Below are 23,528 nucleotides of genomic sequence, written 5' to 3' on the forward strand. Positions count from 1 at the left end.
ATTTCTTGAAACGTCCTCCAGTATGTTTCTTTAGAGGATATGAGTCACTTACATTAAAAAATGTTGGTGACCACAACTTAAGCGAAGATCTTTAACAGCTCTTTTAATAGTGGTATTTCAGCTCTGCGTGACCCATCTGGCAAAAGGGTTACAAGCCAATAGGTGATCTAATTCCATTTGACTATATTTGGTATTGGAAGGGGTATTTTGATTGTAGTGTGGTGCTTACACTGTATTTTTTACTGGCGTTCCCTGCTGATTCAACTGCTAGGTCTGTGGATGAGAAGAGAGTTTATTTCAATCTGAGGCGGGAGAAAATTCAGAACATAGTGTTTTTAGGTCAGCTAGGCAGGTTTTTAAAATAATCATCTGCTACCCATTGCGGCAGTAGTATTTGGGAGTCTTTTAGAATTGCTGCTTTTAATTTGAGTATGAAGGATACTCTTTGGGACAAGGGCACGTGGAATTGAATCAACATTGCTATTTGTTAGTTTAGACTCACCTTTGCCTGGAATTTTCAGCTTCTAAACACTAGTTGATCCATCAGTAAACCCTGTTTGTTACTTCTCTCCCCCTTACCCCAGAAATAAAACTATGCTCTTGTTTCGATCAGGAACAAGGCACCTCTTTTACTGTGCGAATATGGCATCTGACTGTAGAAGCCCAGCTTCATCACCCTCTGCTGTCAGATTAATCAGATTATGCATTGGTCATCAAGGTCCTTACAATTTTGTGTGTGTGTGTGTGTGTGTGTGTGTGTGTGTGTGTGTGAGAGAGAGAGAGAGAGAGAGAGAGAGAGAGAGAGAGAGAGAGAGAGAGAGAGTTTTTATCAGATTAGAACAAAAATAGAATGGTTGCTGTTACTGTCCCTGGCATGGATGCCAATCAGTCATGTAGTTGTTCCTCATATACTTTTAATAAGGGTTGCTAAAAAGCAGGTATGTATTTAGTGAGGGAAGATAACAAAGAGATGAGTATGCACAAATAAATGAAGTAAATCTCAAATGCTTTGTGCGAGTTGTCATGGAAAGCGAGTGGGGAACTTCCAAGGATTCTTCCTTTTTGTCCACACCAGCTCTCAAACGGGGCATAGGACTTAACTGGTTGCCACCACTCTGCTTCTAGGGCTTTTCAAGAGAGGACCCAGGGGGCCTTCCCCGTGCACTTCTCTCCAGCAGCTCCCTTTTCAGTCAGGGTGTCCCCCTGATGTTTGACCAAATATGAGGTGTAAAGGATCCAGGGAGAGTGAATGATGCAATTCTTTAAGACTGCTTCATTATACTACAGCCCTATCTAAGTAAAAAGCCCTCTTGAATAATTCAGCTTTGCATCATTTGCAGAAAGCCAGGAGAGCAAGAGATTTCCTAACCTAGGGGCCTTCCGTAAAGTGGAGGCCATAACAGAAAGTACGCATAGGGGCAGCTGTTGATTTTGCCCATGTGCAAAGTGGCACCTGCAGAAGGCGCTGTTCATATGAGTGAATCTGCTGTGGTGGAACACAGGGAGAGAGGCAGTTCCATAGATATGATGGACCATAGCCATGAAGAGTTTTGTATATGATAGCCAGTACCTTCAGTTGAACCCAGTAACTGATAGGTAGCCAATGGAGTGACTGCAGAATGGAAGTAACATACATGCTCCTCCTGGCTCCTGATAATAGCGAAGCTGCAGCGTTCTGCACCAACTGGAGCCTCTGAGTTAACTTAGAGGGGAGACCTCTGTACAGTGCATTACTGTAGTCAAGTCTCAGTGTTACCATGGCGTGGGTCCAAGTGGTCAGATCGGCCAGGTTGAGGTAGGGGCCATCTTCCAGGCTAAACTGAGTTTGTGGAAATCATTTTTTCCAGCTCCCTTAACTTGCTTTTCTAGCAGTAGCACTGGATCCAGTATAACCCCTAAACTCTTGGGTGTGCAGACAAACGCCATCGAAAGCGGGGAGTGCAATGTCCTTCAAGATATCTGCCTTCCCAACTAGCATCACTTCCATAACTGATCTCTTACTTTCTTAAGTGTTGTTGGATTGAATGCTCAGTAGGAACTTTATGTTCCAAAGCTGTGTACACCTGAGCATAGTGCCAGAGATGGTATTGTTTTCCTGGTTCTGACCCAGAAAGGCTTGTCCTCCTTTCCTTTACTGTATTCCCTGAGCTAAATGCGTTCATTCTGAAGTCTGGATGAATACAATTGTTGGGGAAATGAGGAGTGGGGCAACTTCCCTGAAGATTCTGGAGCTGAACGAGTCCTTGTGCTTTTCCCTTAATGAATGGGTCTCTCTGGGTATTTTAACAAAAGATGTGCCTCACCACAAAACACGGGTTTTGAAAATGACAGCAGTGTCAAAGGAAGCAAGAATAGGGGTAGTTGTGCCAAAAGCTCCTCAGCACGGAGGTTTCATTGTTCACGACAGAGAGGCTCTCCCCGTGGCCAGAAATGATTGCGATAACTTTCAGTTGCACGTTCATGTTAAAAAGCAGCACCATGAAGTACAGGGCGCTTTGAAACGCAAACTTCTTGAAAAGCAGCACTGATCAAAATACCTTTTTAATGGTGGGGAGACTTTGCTTTTAAGCTCTGGATGCGTCTGTTCAAGGGAGAGTCCGTCCTCGTTTCTGCAGATCCTCCTTTGGCTTCCGTTACCTTTTCTCTCTCAAACAGCTGGAGAACTGCTGTTGTTGGCTTAATGGGCTGTAGGGTTTTATTGATCGAGTGATCGAACGTGTCGGTAAGCCCAGCATCCCAGGTCTTTTCCAAGGAGCATGTTCTAGTTCCCATACATAAATAAAAATAAATGACGAAATCTATAGACTTAGGACTGTTTCCTGCTGAGGTGGTAAACCTGTGTTTGGAATGTACCATTTCACACTGTAAGTAGGGGGGTCCATGTAGCTGAACGGCTCCTTCCATAGAAGACTAGATACTTGAAAGAATGTATTAAATTAGTATTTTCCTGACTGGCTAGGTTTCCGTATGAAGGGTTTTTGTTGCCAGGTGGGTCCTCTCAGCATGCTGTTCTATTGCAGACCAATGTGGCTACCTAACTGAAACTATCAGCTGCATTATAGTTAGAAATCTTGCTTGTGTTGTAGCCAGGGCTTTTTTTCTCGGAAAACAGGTGGTGGAACTCAGTGGGTTGCCCTCAGAGAAAATGGTCACATGGCTGGTGGCCCCGCCCCCTGATCTCCAGACAGAGGGGAGTTGAGATCGCCCTCCGTGCCATGGAGCGGCGCAGAGGTCAATCTAAACTCCCCTCTGTCTGGAGATCAGGGGGCGGGGCCACCAGCCATGTGACCATTTTCAAGAGGTGCCGGAACTCCATTCCACCGCGTTCCTGTTGAAAAAAAGCCCTGGTTGTAGCCCCCTCACACATAAACTGCCTTACTCAAGACTTTGTAAACAAGAAGCTTGTTACTGGGGCTATGCCTCAAAGGAAAATTATTTGTCTTTGTCAGCCTCTTTTTGAGCTTCATCTCTGAATAGCTCTTTTGAGTTACTAATGGATGGACTTTTTTTTTGTTGTCATTTCAGATTGCAACCTTCCCAGTGGCCTCAGACCTCCCAAAAATTTGCTCAGGAAAAGGTTTGTTCTAGTATGTGTGTACACCATGTTTAAATGGGGGAAAGCAATTTATAAAGGTGGAGCTTTTCCTGGATGCAGCTCCTGAGTAACTTTTGAAACTATCTAACCCGACTTGTCCTTTCCTTGTATCACCTGTGACTGGGGGATGGGGGTGGAGGGGGGGGCGAGATTTCTCTGTACAAATCACTATGAACTCAGAAGTGACTTTACACAAAGTGTCTAGTGCCACTGACAAATTATTTGCACCGAGCGCATAATTCTGAATTATGTAAGATGTGACAGCAACAGATCCAAGTGTCTAATTATACACAGTTCCCAATAATGCCGGGTTTGGCGGGGGAAGATTTGAGGTATATTGCAAGGAGGTGTGGCGAGTGGACAGTTCTCCCTGAGCACTTTTCTCCCAATGTGGTTCCATAACCAGAAGTAACCCACACCATGAGCAAGAGAGCTGGGGAGAAAAGGACGAGCCCCCTCCCCAGTAGGGATTTTGTTCACTGTAGGTTAGGTCCTGCTGCTGTGTAGCATCCTGTGGAATCTTCCAAAGCATGATTTGAAAAATAGAAACAGAGAGTTAGAATCCCAAGGGTCATCTAGTTCAACCCTTTGCACAATGCAGGAAAATCCTCCCCGTCACCTCCCCAGTGACCCCTGCTTTATGCCCAGAGAAAGGCAAAAAAACCCTTCAGGATCTCCAACCAATATGGCCTGGGGGAAAATTACATGCCCAGGGTAATAACAACATCAATAACAACATTCGATTTATATACCGCCCTTCAAGACAACTTAATGCCCACTCAGAGTGGTTTACAAAGTATGTCGTTATTATCCCCACAACAAAACACCCTGTGAGGTGGGTGGGGCTGAGAGAGCTCTGAGAGAGCTGTGACTGACCCAAGGTCACCCAGCTGGCTTCAAGCGGAGGAGCGGGGAACCAAACCCGGCTCTCCAGATTGCGATTGGCGTTACCCTGGGCAAGTAAGAAGGGCCACAGGAGCCTCGTGCCAGCTCATCCCTTCATGCCCTCCCTCTCCAGATCTGTGTACGTTCATATTGAGTAACAGAATCATCCTCCCCATGTAGCCTCTTCTTAAAATACCTCGATGAGAGCCCGCCCACCCGCTAAGGAAGCCTATTGCAAAGTATGGGCGAGGCTTGTTCATGGCGACGTCTTTTTTTTCCTTAGCGTCAGTGGTGAGGATTGCCTTTTTGTGCCCAAAATCTACGTCCTCCAGACTTGCTAGTGGTAAAGCCGAGAGCCTCAGAATGGGAGCGTTTGTTACTGCTTCTCACCCATCTGCCAGCTTCCTTCCATCAATCGGGATTGGGAAATCCCTCCTCGGCCCAGGACGACTTTAACACCTAAAATGCCTTTAACGGTTGCTCTCTGATTATGTCCAGATGCTGCTGCTTTGGGCAGCCAATCACTGGCTGAGCAGTGTGATCCTCTTGATAGGCCAGCTGAACACTTTGTGGCCTAGGACTTGGATGTCTAAAGGTCTATCTCTCCCATTATGTCCTTGTGTGCCAACTACAGTCATTAGGTTGCCAGCTGCTGCCTGTTCCCAAGCTTAAGGTAGCCTGCCTGGCATCAACAGGAGCCCATGCCTTTTCTGTAGTAGTATCTGCCCTATGGAATGGTTCCTTGAGGAGGGGGTCATCTTCTCAAGAACTTTTTAGGAGGTACCACAAGGTCATTTTATTTGCTAGGGCTTTCCATGGGATGTAAGTTGCAAGCATTTTTAGGTGGTGGTGGAGTTTGGTGGGGTTTTATTGTCCTTTGTACTTTTAAAATTTGGGTTTGTAAGCTGCTTTGAACTGCAAAGGGAAGGTGGGATATAAATGTATTGTAATCCCCAAGATTCAACTTGTCTTTTGTAATTGTATGCACTCCTCCAACACTTCTGCACTATGTTAACAGGAAAAGAAAACCTCACATTTTTGAACCCATTTCTTTTTATTTTGCTGCTTACATTGTTCAAGCTGAGGAGAATTGAGAAATATAATTGAGGAGTAATTCTGCTGAAAATCCATTGCTTTTTAATTACACGTCTCTGGAATGTGTTGGCTGTAGTTGTCGTCATTAGCATGTCAGTCTCTTCCGATGGAAAGACTCAGATTTTGGTCTTAGCATCAAATGTCCATTGAATGAAAGGTGAGAAGAGAATTCATAAGGTCGATGCTTTTTATATTGATAACAGAAAGATGAGGAGGAAAAGAGGTTTCAAAGCGAGGGTGGTTTGTGATGAGATCCAACAAAAAACGGAGTGGGGCCCGCTGCCAGCTCATTTCTTCGTATCTGAAGAAGTGAGCTGTGACTCACAAAAGCTCATACTGTACCACAACTGTTCTTAGTCTTATAGGTGCTGCTAGACTCTTGCTCTTTTCTATTACTACAGACAGACTAACACGGCTACCCATCTGATCTATCCCCAATTGTTCGGTAGGCAAAGTAGGATTAATATAAAATCTAGTGTAAGGTGGTGAGCAACATAAGAAGTCACACATAGGTAGTCGCAATGTCATCCGTAAGAGGTGAATATGGAAAAGATGAATGCCTATGGCAAGTGAGAAATTTCAGATTCCTTTAAGTCAGAGCTGGGGGGTGTTTTGTTTTGACCTTATTGTCATTGTGGAAAGCCTTTGATATGTTGGCAGCCTTTTGTCCTATGATGCCTTTAGAACTGTGATCAGAGGTGGGTTAATAATCTTCCTGTTTGCTAACTTCTTGAAATGGCTCCTGTTGCATGAAGACAGGCAAACTGTTTTGGGTTCTTCTCCTGTAGGTGTTGTTCTGAAGCGCACCGTGGCTCTCACCCGCTGGTCACTCACGTTATTAAACAGAGGAGCAGAGCAAGTCCTCTTCCCAGAATTTCCTTTATGGTAATGCAGAGGCAGTTGAGGGCGAAGAATAGACTCCCTGTGCTTTTCGATTAATTAAATCCAGACGGAGTGGGAAGCCTAATCCTGCTTTTGCAAAGGTGCACTACTGAACTGGGCCTGTAGGCAGTGACTTCACCATAAACGTTTCTAGCTTGCAGAATTTTCTTTACTCGTTTGCAGGCTGATTAATGTGAGCTCTTTAATCATTCCTGTCCCCTCCTCTTTTTGAAAAAAGGGTCCAGTATCTGGTAAAATGTCTGGAAAGCAGTTTTGATTTGCCATAGGAATGCAGGAGGTAGCGAAACCTTAGTTCAGTCTCTTATTAAGTTGTGCCTCACCACACATTAACTTAAGGGTTGAGATAACTTCTCAGGGTACTCTTCAGAGAGAAAGCATGACACCCGAGAAGAACACGTGTCTGACCAGGACGTCTCTCAAAATATGTGCCAGTGTATATTACCTAGATAAGTAATACATATCTCCAGAGATGTTGGTTTTCAAGTGTGTGTCATTTTATAAGTGTCATCCCTTCTCTCTGAAATAAAATTCGAAGCAGCCCTTTAGGACTCAGGGAAGGGGCCGTGGCTCAGGGGCGAGCGAAAGCTTCACATGCGGAAGGTTCCGGGTTTAACCCCCAGTGACTCCAGATAAAAGGATCAGGTGGTGGGTGATGCAGCAGATCTCTTAGCAGAGCCTCTGCTTGGCCTGCAGCAGGACCCAGGTTCAATCCCCGGTGTCTCCAGTAAAAATGATCTCGTGGCGGGTGATGTGAAAGGCCTTTGCCTGAGTCCCTGGAGAGCTGCGGCCAACCAGAGCCAGGAATGCTGACTTTGACAGACTACTGGTCCGACTCAGTACAAGGCAGCCCCATGCGTTTGTGTGCTCCGCCTTTTGTATGAGTGTTTTTGACCTGCAAAGCCCTGAATGGCTTGAGACCAGGATATTTCTAGATTACATTCTCTTACATGAAACTAGGCTATCTTCATAAATCCTGCTTCAGATACCTTTGTGTAGGTGACGAAAGTTGCTGCTGCAGACAGGGCCTTTTCTGTCGTGGCATCTTGATTGCCTAACGCCTTCCCCAAGTGTCTCCTGCTGATGTCTTTCCTTGTACAAAGACCCTGGGCAAGTTGTAGTTTAGGGCAGGCTTTTTGGCTAGGTCTCCTGTCAAATGCTGCTTTCTGCTTTGTGGTTTATTAAAATATTGATGTTTTGTTTGATTTTTTATAAGTTGTATTTTTTATACGTCGCTTACTGTTTTACTGAAATTAAGGAATATGCCTTTTTTTAAAGAAAGAAAGAGTACTTGCAATTGACTTTCAGATTTGTGAATCCATTGCCATCAACTTAGACCTTCAAGACATGTTTCTTAAAACATGAATCATGTATTTTGTTATATTGACTCCGGTGTCACTTCTCACATATTTTAAAAGTGTGCTTTTGTTTGGCCCTCTGTCCAGGAGGATTCTTCAAATATTCCTCATATGTATAATCTTTTCTTTCTTAATTATGTTTTGAAATAATGATGGATTGTATCGTTTCATCAATACGCCCACCAAAATATAGAGGAAGATAGAGGAGAGGAAGGTAGAGGAGAGGAAATCTTAAGTTATTTCTGCACCATTGTAAAGCAGTAGGATTTAAGCACAGTCCCGAGCTCACACCAGTGAAATGTGCACAGTATTTATGCCAGGACTGCCAGGAGGTGAGGGGGACGTGGAGGAGAACATTCAAGGGGCTCTGGAGACCCATAGAGCCAGGCGAGTAATGCAGTTGGGTCTGGGAAGTAAGAGGATGGGCCTGGAGGGAGTCTTTGCCTGCAGACTCCTGTTAGCAGTTGGCAGCTCCAGTGTATGGCAAATAAGTGTATCAGTGCAAAATTGACTTGCATTAAGGGGAAAAAAAGAATAGTCTCCACTGACAAAAAAGGAGGCAGGTTGAACAAAGGGTAGGACGCGTCAGGCCTTGAGATACCTGCTAGATATAGCACAAGGGATGTCTCCATTTTGAGACCACTAGATTCAAGCAAAAAATGAGGAGCTAATTCTGTCTCATACAAGTTATCCAGAGCATTTTGGAGGTAGGAGTAGAGACGCTGGGTTGGGTACCTTGAAATCCCTTCTGAATTAGAGGCACTGGCAGAAAGTAAAGCCTTCAGAGCGCTGCTGAAAGCTAGCTATTATTCAGAGACTGACAAATTAACCTTCAAAAACTTTCATTATTTTTTTAAACCCCTTTAAGCCTCCCCCGTTCACGCACCTCCAGGGAGAAGTTTCCCTGAAAACCAGTCTCCTTTATTGCTGCATCAAAATCTATAACACACCCCAAGTTGTGTGTGTTGTGTATGTGGTTTCTCTCTTCCAATCAAAGTGTTACAACAAAAGGAGCATTATTCCTCCTTGAAGCAGCATGAAGTTAAAATCGGCTTGCTGCGTGGAGATTTTCATTTTATTCTATTTTAAATGAATTGGCTATTTTTTTAAATGTGTTTTTTTCTGGTTTTGAATGAAAAACTCTGGCTTTTCCCGTTTCCTCTCCCCAAGCACTCTGATACTAACTATTCATTTTATAGCAACTGATATCACTGTACCAGAGAAAGCCTTTTCCTTGTGGAGCGTATTACTGATCTTAAGAAACATGACTTCATTTTTTTTTTTTTTGGTCAGGAAAATTTTATTTGTCTGTTGTAGGTCAGGTTACGGTGAATCACTTTATAGAACTACTTTCTGACTCATTTGTTCCAGTGCTTTGGGCCAGATTCTCCGCAGCCCTTTTATTATAGAGAAGCACAGTGGTTAATGGAATTAATTGTTGAGATTCTCTTGAAAGATGGGGGAACGTCCTCTGCCGGAGTAATGTTGCAGTAGACTGAATTTTTTGCTGGCTGAATAAAAAAGGGGTAAATGTTACCAGCGCCTCCTGCAGCCAGCTTGGCACATATTAACATGTTGGTTAAAGCACCAGCTTCCTCCAGCAGGGAAAAGTGAGCTAAACTACATCTTTTTGAACACTGAATACTGAACTCCAGCAGTGTATCAGGGGTTTGTGCTAGTTTTTTAAGGGGCAAGCAGACAGTACAGAAATTGCAATTCACATTGCTTTTTAGTGCCAGCATTGTATCATTTGCAAAAACATTATTCCCCCACCTGAATGTTGTTTTTTGCGTTTGTATCATTCCACCAAGGATTTTAGGCAGTATAGATAGGGGTTGGTCAATTTCATTATTACAGCAATCCTGTGAGGTATATAAGGCTGAGAGAATCTGACTAGCCTCAAATCTACCCACTACCCTTTATAGCAAGTTTTGGACCAGGCCTAACCCTTTAACCACCATGTTGTATTGGCTCAAAACAGACATACTGGCATCCCAACAGATGCTCTTTTGCAACTTCTTTTTGTAGCAGAGCTCTTTGAACAAGCATTTCTCATGAACTTTCCAAACTGGTGCCTCCCCCTCCAAAATCTCGTCTTTCGACAGATTATGTTGGCAACAGGAAATGATGTGAATTGCAAATCTCAGTGCCTCCCCCTCCAAAATCTCGTCTTTCGACAGATTATGTTGGCAACAGGAAATGATGTGAACTGCAAATCTCGGTGCTGTCTGCTTATATTTAAAATTAGTTGTTTACAAAGATCACTGTGGTTTGGTAATAGTTTTACTCTTTAAGGTGCCGAAGGATTTCTGGGGCATGATCCTGAAAAACCTAAACACTTCCCACCGCACATTTTAGGAAGGGGTGGATGAAGGAGACACTTCCCTCTGCTGAAATCAGTAGGATCTAAATGTTATTCCGATCTGCTGAGTTGTGTCCTTTGTGATTGTACCAAGTGTTGTAATCCTTGAGAAAGTGAATAAACTTGGATTGAATCATTAAGAACCAGAGGAACTACTGGCTGCATGTGAGGTGTCACAGCCTTTCCTAGTCAATTGCCTTTTCAAAGTACAAAAGTCCCATGAGGAGTGGGGAATGGTGGATGTTGCTTTGGATCCCCGTTGGAGAGAAAGGGGGCGGGTATAAATTAAGTAAGAAAAGTCAGTACTAAAATAGCTAAGTTGTAAAAAGCTTCAATACAGCATTATGCTAAAAAGTGATTTCAAACACCGCACTAACATACACAGGTGGAATCTCCCCCCCCCCTTCAGCAATTGGACTCATCTGTGTGTCTCATCTCTGCCATGGCAGGCTGACCAGTGCTTTGAGGCGACACATTTTAACAGAGTGTTCCATGCTGCAGCTTCACAGAATCCACAGGAACACCCTGGTTCCTTAGCCTGAGCACCGTCCTTTTGACATCTTGACCTGGCTGCCTTGCTTCATCTCCTTGTCTTGACTCTGGTGGCACTCTGGTGACCTTCTTAAGTTGGGGCTCCCCTAACACTCCTAGCACCTTGAAACCTGAGGTTCAGGATTCTCTCGAAAATGTCTCATACTACCATGACATTAATTCCTGTAGTATTGCTGCTGCTAAAGGAAAAGGAGGTGATGTTGCAGAACAGACACTTGGGGAGGTTAAGAGTTAAACAGCCTGCAACACATTATGGCAGTACAGACCAGACAAATGCCTGTAAGAACAAAGTGCCCCATAATATTTAAATGTTAAAATCCATTTGTTATTTATTTATTGAGAAAACTTATATGCTGCCTCTCCAGCAACCTGCTTGAAATGGGTTACCACGGTTGAAACAAAGGCTTGATTCGGGTGTAACGGTGAACCATGTTTTGGCGCTACGTGAAAGAGCCTTGGCCTCCTGTACTTCTTTCTCCTCCTCTCACACCCTGCATTTCTTCCCCCTCCCTGGTTTTCAGCAAGCCCTCCTTGGAGCCTGCAAACGATGGCTTTTTTTTTTTGGTGCTTGCCCAGCAAATCCAAATTACAGACCTCCACCCTGTGAGTCCAGGGATGGGGGCACCTTTACTGCTAACAAATGTGTTCTGGATTTAGGTAATAAGATAGAAAACCTGAGTAACAAAGAATACATTGAAGTGATTGGCATCCAGCATGTGCTCCAGACCAGCAGGGATCCAGAATTTGCACATGCCGTTTTCAAAGGGGCCTGCTTCATTGTTTTCTGGTCTGTATTCTTCAAGAATGTTCAGCAGGAAGAGTCCTGGAAGGGCAGGCACTGGAAAATCTGGGAACTGTAACACGCTGCCAGTTTCCACAGTATGTAGCCAAAAAGAAAGAATCTGGTGTTGCTGGCAGCACTCCCAATACATTGTAGACAGCTAGGATCTGGCGAGCGCTCATAATAAGAGCAGTGCCGTTTCACAGAGTTGCATGCAAACAGCCTTGTGAGCATCAAGCAAATAGCGTAATAACAGAAACCCAACCTTATATCTGTTGAAATGCAGGGGGGGAAATGGGAATCTTGACATATAGCCTGCTCTCCACTAGGAGGGGCTATAGAGTCAGGAATAAGCATAGTTTGTTGAAATCCCCCCCCCCCCAATTTTTCGCTCCTTGTATATCGGGAGGGACTATTAATACAGGGCTAGTGAGATGAATTATAGCTCTGCTGCTAGCATCCGAATTGTATATGATGGGTTTTATTAAACCCAGCTGACTGTAAATAACTGTGAGCCATACAGGTTTATCGTTTGATTTAAGGTTGGTTCCAGCGGCTGTTTGCAAAAGGCAGCAGAAGGGAAAAGCAGCTTAGCAGTGGAGAGAAAACGGAGGTGGCTTGAGGGGGAGTGACGCTTCAAAGGTTTTCTGCTGGGCAGACCTGCGAAGCAATGCAGATGTTGCCTGCACATGCTTGCACTGAGTGCATGCAGTGTAACGAAAGATCTTTGGCTATATAATTTATTACTGTAGCCATGATAGTGGACGCTGTGTGGGTTGTGTTGCGCATAATATCTAGAAATGAATCAGTTATCCTAATGCATCTTGGTAAAAATCAGAGTCCCTTGCAACAGCAATTGTATCCACGTCACCAAACCTACTAGGATGTGTACCTTGGCAGGTGTCCTGTAATGCTGAACTCTGATAATGTGTCTTTGTATGTAGGGGCTGGTGGAGCCTTTGCTTGGGAATGTGAGGTTTTTAAAACAGTGGCCTGCAAAGGGGGCTCACAGGTACAGCTTTAATCTTGCTGCACTCCGTGCTGGGGGGAAAATGGCTGTCGGCTTTATGCAAGACACACATTTTTGTGCCCAAATCCTTACCCTTTGCTCTTCTGCCACTCTAATGCTTCTAGGCCCATTATCATTATTTCCCCTGTTCCTTTTAAAGACAAATTACAATCCCTGTTGGCCTGTACGATTCTAAAGCCACTGCAAAACGGAAGCATTCAACCATTGATTTTCCCACAGCTTTTTTTTTTTTAAAGGTTGTTTCCCTGGTGGCAGAAATGTGGGAACAAACATTCGGATGCTGCTCTTGAACCTATCATTGTTAAAAGATGGCTGTTTTTCAGCTGTTCCATGGTGCTTTGTGCTTATAACGCCCTCTGATGTGATGCTACATTTTCATCTGCGGGGTTCCCCCTCTTGATGTTGCTTGTGGTGTTGTAGTTGCAAGAGGCTTCCACCACAGACCGCTTTTCATCCCAGCTGCTATTAATACCCCCACCCCATGCTCACATATCTGTTCCCAGTCAGCATCTGGGGTGCCCTACTGCAAAGGGCAGACGTGGGTTCACCTCTGTGCTGTTGCTCCAGCAGCCTTTGCCTTTGTTTTCCGCTATACATCTCTGTCATCCCATTGGCTTATAAACATTAGATTTTCTTATTGGTTGCCATGGTTACCCTTGTTGTTACAATCACCTTCAGCAGCAGAATTAGATCTGTGGCACTCCAGTTTGTATCCGTGCGGCGCTGAAAGCAGCTTTTTAAAAGTTTGAATCCAAAGAGAGATTACCAGGAAAAGCCCCTGCCAGGGTTTACTGCTGGGGCCTTCTTACTGTGGATGGCATTGTAGTCCAGTGCCTCTTTAAGTCTTCAAGTGGACTTTTCTGTAATCACTAAGAAGGATAAAATTGGCCATGTTGGCTGAGTCCGAAGATCCAGCTGGCCATAGCCAGCTAGGGCCACAAGGCAATTCACAAGCAGAGCGAGACGGTAATAGTCATTCCTTGTCCCGGGACTCCCTGTGGTCTACAACAGCATCTTTTTCAAAACCACCTCCAGTGCCTAGAGTAATAGTTCAGCTTTCCTACTCTGTTCATTCTTCAAGCGTCCTCCCATGTCTTGGATCGAACCCAGTGTTCATCTTTTAACCAAAACCACAAATATTGTAATTCATTTCTGTATCCTTGCCAGTTTTCTCAGGTTTTAACATCTCACAAAGAAAACAATAAGGTGCGACAATCATATGTAGGAACGTAGGCCCTTTGTTTCCCTAAACAGAAGCTCCCACCCTGCTTTCTGCTTTCGGGGCCAAGAAGAACAGACCTTTCTTCCTGCAGCATACTAGGATCTTGGTGCAATCGTCTGTATTGGTTTTTACTCTTTGGGTGAAGTCCGGGGTTATTCAGGGCCTAAACAGGAATAATCTGCTTGATATCTGAATGCTCGTTCTGCCCATCTTTTGCACAGTGCCGGAACTGCCCATTCTGGAGAGAAGGAACTGGCTAATACACCTGCACTATATCCGCAAAGATTATGAGGCGTGTAAGGTAAGAGTGTGGCACTTGACTCCTTTTTAAAGTCTACCTTGTGGAGGATCCAGAGCTGATTACCAGCAGGAAAAACAACACTACACAACACAGCAAACCAACCAACCATGGCTCGGAATATGCTGTAGTCCCCCCCTTTACGCAAGTTCTTCCCTTGTTTGAAATTTGGTAGTTAGGGTTAGCAGCTCCGCCAGTGTGGTATGATACAGTCCGGGCGCTGCTGTGCCCGGCAACCCTGAAGATGCTTAGTTGTCCGGGATGCGTCACCTGTCTTACGGGATAGTCTGAGAGCGCAAAGGGAGATGAAGACACAGCGCAATCTGGAAAAGAAATCTACACGAATCAAGTCAGAGAGACTCTGGAAAATTCTAACTACTCTGCACAGACATTTGCATCACATGTGAACGGAGCCCATCTGGTCTCAGAGGAAAAGCACCCATCTTGGCTGGACTTGATTTAAAAATTGAATAGCAAATAAAAATAGGAAAAAAAATTGAGTGTGCCTGAGTGGTTGGAGAGGGGCAGGTTCTTGCTTTGCCCTGAAGACCAGAGCTTTGTGTGTGTATGTGGGGCGGGGGGGGGGGGGGGGGGTTCAGAACAAAAGCAAATATCCACGTGGAATGTAAAAATCAACATTAGAGACAAAACAGCAACAGAAAATAAATGATCAGATCAAATAAATTTTACTCAGTATATGATGGACAAGCCCCATGTCTAATAGAAGGGCCCCCCGTTATATAAAAACAACTTTCTTTAACCTATTTTGTTCGAAATGCATATATGTCATGATTCTTTTTAATTTTACAAAATAGTGTGTGTTATTAAATCCGCCCCCCCACCCAAGTTATTGATGGGAGTATTAGCAGCCTTCCATTTGGAAGCGAGGCAAGAGATGTTAAGACTTTTAAATATATTGAAGATAATTTATGATTGGCATAGTGAAAAGACGGAGAGTACCTCTAGGACCATTCAGCCAGGCTCTTAATTTTGCAGTTGATGAATAACTATTGCACATGAGTGGCAGGAATCCCACTTGCTATAATGTTACCTGTTCAGAAGCTATTGCTTTAATGGTAAAAATGGTAAAATAAAAGGACACTGGAATACAATTAAGCAAAAGAGCGAACCTTATACAAAAGAGAGCCCAATTTCTTGGATAATTTGATTTAAGAACTGCTTTATCAGGATGGACAAATTATCCACAGAAGAAAGAATGGTTAGATGATTTTTTTTTTGCTATATACCTTCTCTTAATGAATGCTGGATTAATCTCAAGGCGAGATCATGTTATCAAAGGACCCAGGTGTTGGGTTATTAACCACATCTTTCTCCCAGTCTAAAACTTTTAAAAACAACGTTACTAAAATGTTGCTGCTTTGCAATTCAGATGGCTATAAAAGAGCAACTGCAGGAGAGCCACGGAATGTGTGAATATGCAGTCTATGTTCAAGGTAGGCATCTTGGGTTACTGATATGCTTCAAGCTAAATGTGCTGGGCTGGATCCAGGTTAAATTTTCTGCTAAAGCAAAGAAAGGTGCAACTTCTGCCAGTTTCTTTTAGACTCCTGATTTGACCTTCATGCCATTTCTGAGGATCCCCTGTTTGGAGAAGATGTGATGTCACTTCTGGGTGGAGATCTAGGAATTTCCCCTAATCTCTATGGTAAAGACCCATGGAGAGATGGGGAAATTCCTAGAGTGTCACTATGGAGGCCATTTTCTGTCACTTCAGGGATATCTTGCAGACTAGGAAAGCTCTCTGCCCAGTACCATGGAGAGCCACTGCCAGTTGGCCGAGATGCTCTCAGGCTAGATTGATCAGTGATCCAACTTGATATAAGCCAGCTTCACATGAACCCCACTGTCCCCAGCTGCCCTGTGGATAAGGTATGCAGTGGTTTTGGCCAGCCTACTCCCCCAAACCCTTTGTGTGGATCAGCATGCCATTCTCCTGTCCTCCTCTACACATACCCCAGCTTTGTCCAGGGTGCAACCAGATTCCTCAGTGGTGGGGCGGGGAACCCCAGATTAATGCGTGTTGTTGCATTTCAGCTTTGATATTTCGCTTGGAGGGGAAGATTCAAGAGTCGCTCGAACTTTTCCAGACTTGTGCTATTCTCAATCCACAGAGCGCAGACAACCTTAAGCAGGTGGCACGGTCCCTGTAAGTGCCATTTTCCTCCTTCAGACTGGTGGGGGCTTGAAGGCTCTTTTGGCTCCATTAGCCACCACGTTTGCATGCGGGCAAACTCCTTAATCGCACCTCCTCCTTGTCATTATCCATACAGTTAAAAGGGCCTCTGGATTATTTTAACTTCTCAAATCTTTCAAAGGCTTAAAATACAATCTTTCTTGTTGTGCATTTCACCAGTTTGGAATTGTTGTTGTCCCTTTATTGTCAGTGTTAGCATTTCTAGTACTGGATGATAGCCGGCATCCTCCTATTTACACAGTACGTTCTGTACTGACCCATTCAGGATTCCCCCCCTCCCCCTCCCTAAGTGATATAACTCTCTCTGTCCATGAAACAGGGAGTTCCCGCCAGTGAAGCCTTTCTGGCTCGCTAAGAGCAGGTATTGAGACATGGAATGGACCCATCCCCCAGGTGTTTTAGCTGGCAAAGTCTCTTTGGTCAGTTATAGGTATTCTGCTTGACTTTACATTGCAGCCCTCTTCAGCCAAGCTCCCTCCAGTCCTGTTGACTGGCCAATGATATCTTCCAGCTAAAGGCTGAGGAAAAGTAAGCTCTGAACCTTTGTTGCAGGTTTCTTCTGGGGAAACACAAAGCAGCCATTGAAGTGTACAGCGATGCCGCCAAACTCAACAGAAAGGACTGGGTATGCATGAGGCTTTCCTTCCTGCTACTAATACATATACTGGCCTAGTGTTTGACAAACGGGCATCTGAACTACAAGAGGCTGGTTTACACAGTAACTTTTCCTCTGTGTGTGTGCCTGAGAGATAGAGAGAGGAGAGAATGGCCCCAGCCAGTCCTCGGAATGCAGCTCACATGAAGAAAAGCTAATACGAATTGGGCTGCATGCAGGGGGATTCTTCTGGGGGGGAATTGCTCTGGCTTTCTCTATGTGCAGCTTGGTTCTAGACTAATATTTTCCGTAGTGATCATGGGCACATGTGTGACCCAGGACATGCTGGGGCTACTGCCGTGTAGAAGAAGGCAACCAGAGATGTGACATTTTGAAGCCATGGGCGAACTGAAATTTGGGGGGAAATTGAAATATATGGTATGCTTACTTTGTTATTAAGCCTAAAAATTTCAGTTGTGCATTTGGACTGCAGGGCTGGATATTCTCTGGTCAAATATCTTTGGGTCTTGTTGTGTTCCTTTTTTCCCCAGGATATTCTCCTTTTGGAAAAAAAGGGGCCAGTCAGTTCTTGTCTTGCTGGGTATTTCATTCCAGGTTTCTGTGCAAAGTTTTTGCTCAGTTCTGGCTCATGAATCCCCCACCCTTTTTTAGGAAAGTTGTGATGCAGTCCCAAGCAGAGTTACAGCCTACTACTCCCACGTTTTAAAGGATTTACACCCTAACTTTTCTTAGGATTGCAATGTTAATAAGCAGGCTCATTATCTAAGGTGGAGATAGTCTTTCAGAAAGTTTGTTGTGCCAGCCATAGTTGGAGAGCTGTTCTGATGTCTTTAAGGAGGCATGAAATTCTATTATTCTGCCAAGATTGCTTTGTAGTCATTTTTTATCAATGCTGCTCACCAATTCTGCTGATCAGCATGAAAATATTTTTGTACCTCATCAGAAGGTATTAAACTTTTCCACATCTGGAAGCAGTATTTCCCTTAGATGGATAGGCACGTATCCTTAACACAGATCCAGAGGAGTTAGCCGTGTTAGTCTACAGTAGCAAAATAGCAAAGAGTCCAGTAGTACCTTTAAGACTAACCAATTTTATTGTAGCATCCAAGAATCACAGTTCTCTTCATCAGATGTGTGGAGGGTATGAAGAAACTGGCCAGAGATATATAGGTGGTGAGGGGAGGGGGGAGTAGATGCAAATCAGTTGCAGAAGTCATGAAAGAGGCGGAGTGCCCAATCCAGGCTGGGTGTGACCCCTCCCCTCCATAGCTGAATCAGAATGGAATGCCTGAAAGGCAGTTACTTCTGATAATGAGAGAGCCATTCATAGTATTCAATCCAAGTCTGACTGAGTCAAATTTGCATATGAATTCCAGTTCAGCAGCTTCCCATTGGATTTTGTTTTTGAAATATTTCTGTTGAACTATGGTGACCTTTAAGTCCTTGATGGAATGTCTTGATAGATCGAAGTGTTCTCCCACTGATTTCTAGATGTTGCCATTTTTAATGTCAGATTTGTGTCCATTTATTCTTGTGTCCATTTATTCAAGAAACACTTGAATAAATTGACACAATAAACTCTTCAATAGAATGCCTTTCAGGCATTCTATTCAGACTCAGTTATGGAGGGGAGGGGTCACACCCAGCATAGATTGTGCACTCCTCCACCTCTTTCATGACTTTTGCAACTGATTTGCATCTACATGGCCCTCACCCCTTGCACCCTCTCCCCCACTCCCCTCCCCACCTATACATCTCTGGCCAGTTTCTTCATACCCTCCATGCATCTGACGAAGAGAGCTGTGGTTCTCAGAAGCTTATGCTACAATGAAGTTGGTTAGTCTTAAAGGTGATACTGGATCCTTAACCCAGTGGCAGTTCTTTCTCTGGTATTGGTCCTCCTCTGACTGAGAAGGGTTCCTAGAAGTTCTGCAGGCTGCTGGCAGCTTGCTTCTGATGCTGAAACGGCATGCCAATGTGCCCCACATTGGCATTTCTCTTTCTCCCTGTTACACAACATGGATGTGGTTGGGGTCAGAAATTTTGTTTTCTGCATGCGTGAGCTAATGCCTCACCAACAAGAGCAAAGTCTGGATTATTTGCAAAATTCCAGCGGCCGTTGTTAAAAGAAGGCTCAGGCAGATCTCTTGCCAGGTTTCCAGTTGCATTGCATTGCACAGCATCTTTGATCATGGGGTCTGCAGTTACTAATCACAATCCCCTTTTTGATATTGAAAGACCATATAAACAAAAATATTGGACTTTTAAAGAGATGCAGTAAAGAGATTGCCACGTTCCCACCTAAGGCACTGAGCAACCATTTTCTGCCTGAGAAAACATTCAGGCAGTGGGATGGTACCACGCTTCAATAGCACATATCACCCCAGACCAGCTTTTTTGGTACACACACAATGATCAGAGTTGATTGGGCAGTATTATAGATGTCTCCTTTTCTTTCATGCTTAGGAGATCTTCCACAACTTGGGTGTCTGCTACATGTATCTGAAGCACTTCAACAAGGTAATGTGTTGTCACATAAGCATAAGAACATAAGAGAAGCCATGTTGGATCAGGCCAATGGCCCATCCAGTCCAACACTCTGTGTCACACAGTGGCCAAAAACCAGGTGTCCTCAGGAGGTCTGCCAATGGGGAAGGGACGCTACAAGCCCTCCCACTGATTGCCCTCAAAGCCAGAAGAATGTAGTGGTTAGAGCATCAGACTAGGATCTGGGAGACCCAGGTTCGAATTCCACCTCTACCATGGAAGCTTGCTGGGTGACCGTTGGCCAGTCTCTCTCACTCAGCCCAACCTATCTCACAGAGCAGTTGTGAGAATAAAATGGAGGAAGGGAGAATGTTGTAAGCTGCTTTGGGTCCCTGTTGGGGAGAAAGGTGGGGTATAAATGGAGCAAATAAACGAACTTGTGCAGGCAGTTGAGTTTCGTATGGAGAGATGGGGCTAGGATGAAGAAATTATGGGCAGCAAAGGCTGTGAGAGAAAACTGCTAGTTTATCGTGCAGGAGGGCTGGGGCAGGGAAAGGAAAGGGTGGTTCCTGTTGCGAGCGCTTCCAGAGGATTCAGTCCATTCCATTCCATTTCTTGCCTTTTCCCCAATGAGCATCCAAAGTGATTTATACCATTTTCTCCTCCTCTATTTTCTCCTCACAATGACCGGTGAAAGAGGTTAGTCTGCGTGTGTATGACTGGCCCAAAGTCACCCCACAAGCTTCCGTGGCACAGTGCACGGAAGCAGAATGAAGTAACGCTCACTGGGCCACAGAAATCCTCCAGCTCAGCTTTTTGTGGTTTCTGAGCTCTTGACAGAAACAGAAAAAATATTAGCAAGGCCCACTAATGTTCATTTTGGGAGTGAATCTTGAAAGAAAGTCTTCTGAAATCATATCCACGCCAACAGGAGCCACTACCTCCTGTTTAAAAAGTTGCTAGAGTCCTAGGGCTCTAGAGGAGGAATGTTTCCAGCTCCATACACACTCTAAAATAACTGAGTTGGCTGAAGCAGAGACAGTCCAAACTCCTGAAAAGATAATGGATTCTGACTTAGAAGGCCTGCTTCATAGCGATATGAATTTAAGCCCCCAGTGAAAGGCAGTCTTAACGTAAGAGAATGGCGCCATTTTTGTGCTTTTGCTGTAGCCTGCAGACTTTCTGGTGATCACGTGGAAGTTGCCTAATCTCGTATCTTGGTACCTGCATCTCTCTGGCACTCTTCTTTGAGCAAGGAAGCCAGCCGTTGTGGAGTCTGCCCATCTTCTGAGCATGTTGCAGCCCACCTGTGGGAGCTTGTTAGCCTTTTTCGCATCGGATATGTTACTGGGAAGGACAGCTCCTCTTTAATCCCAGCTAACCCTGGAAATAGTAGCCCCTGTTCTGTATGGCTTGGGGAATCAAATCCATTCCTTCAAGATGTCGACTTGGCATTTTGTGCAGAGGGCTTGCCGATGTCTTAATGCGCCATTAATGTGTGTGAAATGTCCTCCCCTGCCGCCACTCACCATGCGCGTTCCTTGCTCTGAGTCACATGGACCTATAAAATATAATGACGCCTGTAGAGTGTGCTGGCATTTTTGCACTTTCATAATGAATATCCAACACTGCATAATTCCTTTTACTTCGTCAGCATTCCTCTCGGCTTTTAACATGCCTAAAAAATTGCAGCCTTTCATTCCTGTCCCACAGGCTGGGCCCTGGAGAGGAAGAGAGGCCGTTGCGATCGATTTTCGTTGTTGGAGGGGATTAGCTATGTGCCCAGGAGGAACAGTTCTCTTCCTTTGCGCAGCTCAGCTCCTGACTCAGTGCTAGAATAAGCATTTTGCAGAGAGAGAGAGAGAGATGAGCTGTGAAAGGTTTTGGCTGCCCCCTGTCCCCACAAAACGCCCCAAGTCGAGAATCCTAGAATGGAAGCTCCCTAAGGAAGACGAGATGGAAAGGCAAAGAAAATGTCAACCTGCTCCAGGGCTGGAGTGCCGCATTTGAGGCAAGAGGGGGAAAAAGAACTCAGTTCCTGACTTGCATACTGTAGTACTTAGGGGGGCCCCCAAAACAGAGACCCCTCCAAATTGAGTCTTGAATTTATTGTATATGGCCATAGGCCTTCACAATCACAAAACCTTTCATTAAAAAACAAAAAAAAAACATGAATACAAATATAATTACATGCATATAAATAAAATTACAATAAAATGCATTTTGCCTAAAATGTAAAAAATAAACATTAAAACCAAATGGTTTCTAGCAGATTATAAGACAACAATCTGTATCAGATGTTTACTCTCCTAGTTACTACATTTGCCCTTATTTTCCTAGCAGCCAGGGCGTAGAGTGCCATCCTATTCGGAATAAAAGGGTCTGTAATGCAAAATGTATAAAGAATACCCATAAATACAGACTATTCCTATACATACAATATACAGGATCCAAAGAGCAGGTCTTATGTGACCGCCAGACACGGTTCTCAACACTGCACAATGCCAAAAGTTCAGTCCCTTAATGTTTCAGTGTCGGTCTGAGGCCAGTCTGTGTGTTTTCACGAGCTATATTTTCTTTGCTTCATCCAGGCGAAAGATCAACTGAACAGTGCCCTGGAGCTCAGTCGGCATGACCTGACGTACACAACGCTGGGGAAAATTCACCTGCTGGAGGGGGATACACAGAAGGCCATCGAAGTTTATAAGAAAGCAGTGGAGTAAGACATTTTCTTGCACTTCCTGTTTTTTGAGGGGGCAAATGAACTTCTAGGATAAATTGAGGTTATGATCCATCTCTGGTCCTAACCAGCCACCTTCGGTACAAGTTTGCCTCTCCATCCATAGAAGTCATTGAAACAGCTAGCCCAGTTTTTGAGAAATGTTGGACGCTCACTGTGTTTCCCCAATCCTATAAAACAGCAAAAGGTTGGGACAGCCCAGGGGTGTAACTTCTTCAGGCTATTTCTGAAGCCTGAGTAATGGTGCGTCCACCTTCATCCTCATCTCCACAACTAATTGTGGGCAGTCAAGAATCCTGTGCTGAATTTCTCTGCTGAAAACTGAACAAAATGGCTTGGCTCCTTCTTTTGCTTCTACAAGAGAAGAGAGGCTTTGGTGGCATTCCTCACCCTACCTGCCCATTCTGCCCTTGCCTGTGACCACCTTCACCTGCCCCATCCCACTATCTCTTGCTTGCTATCCTAACTCCAACCATTCTCACTATGGCTGGACCCCCTTCCCTCTGCAAGCTTTGGCTTATCCCTGTCACCTTCCACTCCTACCTGCCACCACACCCTGAGCAGGTCTAGTTACTTCCCTCTCTCCCTCTGTTGTCTTCCCTCAGCATCCACTCTTTTGTAAGCTCTCTTGGGGTGTGTGGGGGGGAGGTGGGGGGAGCAGCAACCTGTCTGGTTCTGCCTAAGGCATCACGCCTAATAATGGCACTCTGTAAATAATAACTAAGCATCATACAGCTGCTGCTGGTGGATAGTTCAGTGTAGCAAAGTAATGTCATGGTTAAGATTCATTGTCGCCTTCCAGTTGTCTTCCAGTTGCCCACTTGCCCAAGGTAAACATTTTTGCCAGGGGGGAGTAGGTTGGTAGACTTTCTGCTCAGGTCACACTGTGGCACAACCAGGCTTGGTAACTGTTTTTTGGGGGGCTGGTCTGTTCTCATCTGCGAGGTCAGGAACAGCTGTACCAATAGAGCGAGTGAGTCAGACTGCTTCAGGTCATGTATTTTGGGGCACTGTTAAAGACGCAGCAAATGGTCTGTTAATATATTTTTAGTGCTGTAAAGGGAATCATTTTGGATATTCTGTTTCAGGCACTTGAAACATCTTGGGGTCTCTCTTCAAGGCTCATTTATTTCTTTGCTTAACAATGTGATGTTGCTTTGTAATAATGAAGGTTCCAGGCTCTGTAAAACTCTCGGAGTCTCTCTTGTGTTCCAGATTCTCTCCAGAAAACACAGAGCTCCTTACCACCCTGGGCTTGCTCTACCTACAGGTATAGGAGCTTATTAATTGGTTAAGTGTTGAATGTGGCCTAGGAGTCATATATGGTGTTCACATCTTAGGCATCCTTGCATCGGGTTGAGATTTTGCTCTTGTCTGCTTTGACTCTAAGAA

At 44.6% G+C, this 23,528-nt stretch overlaps 1 protein-coding gene across 2 annotated transcripts in view; it reads left to right on the forward strand.

The window, feature by feature from the left end:
* Window positions 1-23,528, forward strand: part of BBS4 (Bardet-Biedl syndrome 4) — a 33,102-nt gene that overhangs the window by 2,562 nt on the left and 7,012 nt on the right. Inside the window, exons 2-9 of one of the 2 annotated variants that reach the window (XM_055002590.1) lie at window positions 3,526-3,577; window positions 14,002-14,081; window positions 15,469-15,532; window positions 16,134-16,245; window positions 16,846-16,918; window positions 19,376-19,429; window positions 21,988-22,115; window positions 23,352-23,406. In XM_055002590.1, the coding sequence (XP_054858565.1) occupies window positions 3,526-3,577; window positions 14,002-14,081; window positions 15,469-15,532; window positions 16,134-16,245; window positions 16,846-16,918; window positions 19,376-19,429; window positions 21,988-22,115; window positions 23,352-23,406 (618 nt within the window). Of the gene's footprint in view, window positions 1-3,525; window positions 3,578-14,001; window positions 14,082-15,468; window positions 15,533-16,133; window positions 16,246-16,663; window positions 16,713-16,845; window positions 16,919-19,375; window positions 19,430-21,987; window positions 22,116-23,351; window positions 23,407-23,528 lie in introns of those variants that run through there. The other variant, XM_055002591.1, reaches the window with a different exon arrangement.

Source organism: Eublepharis macularius, chromosome 18 (genome assembly GCF_028583425.1).
Source record: "Eublepharis macularius isolate TG4126 chromosome 18, MPM_Emac_v1.0, whole genome shotgun sequence".
NCBI lineage: Eukaryota > Metazoa > Chordata > Lepidosauria > Squamata > Eublepharidae > Eublepharis > Eublepharis macularius.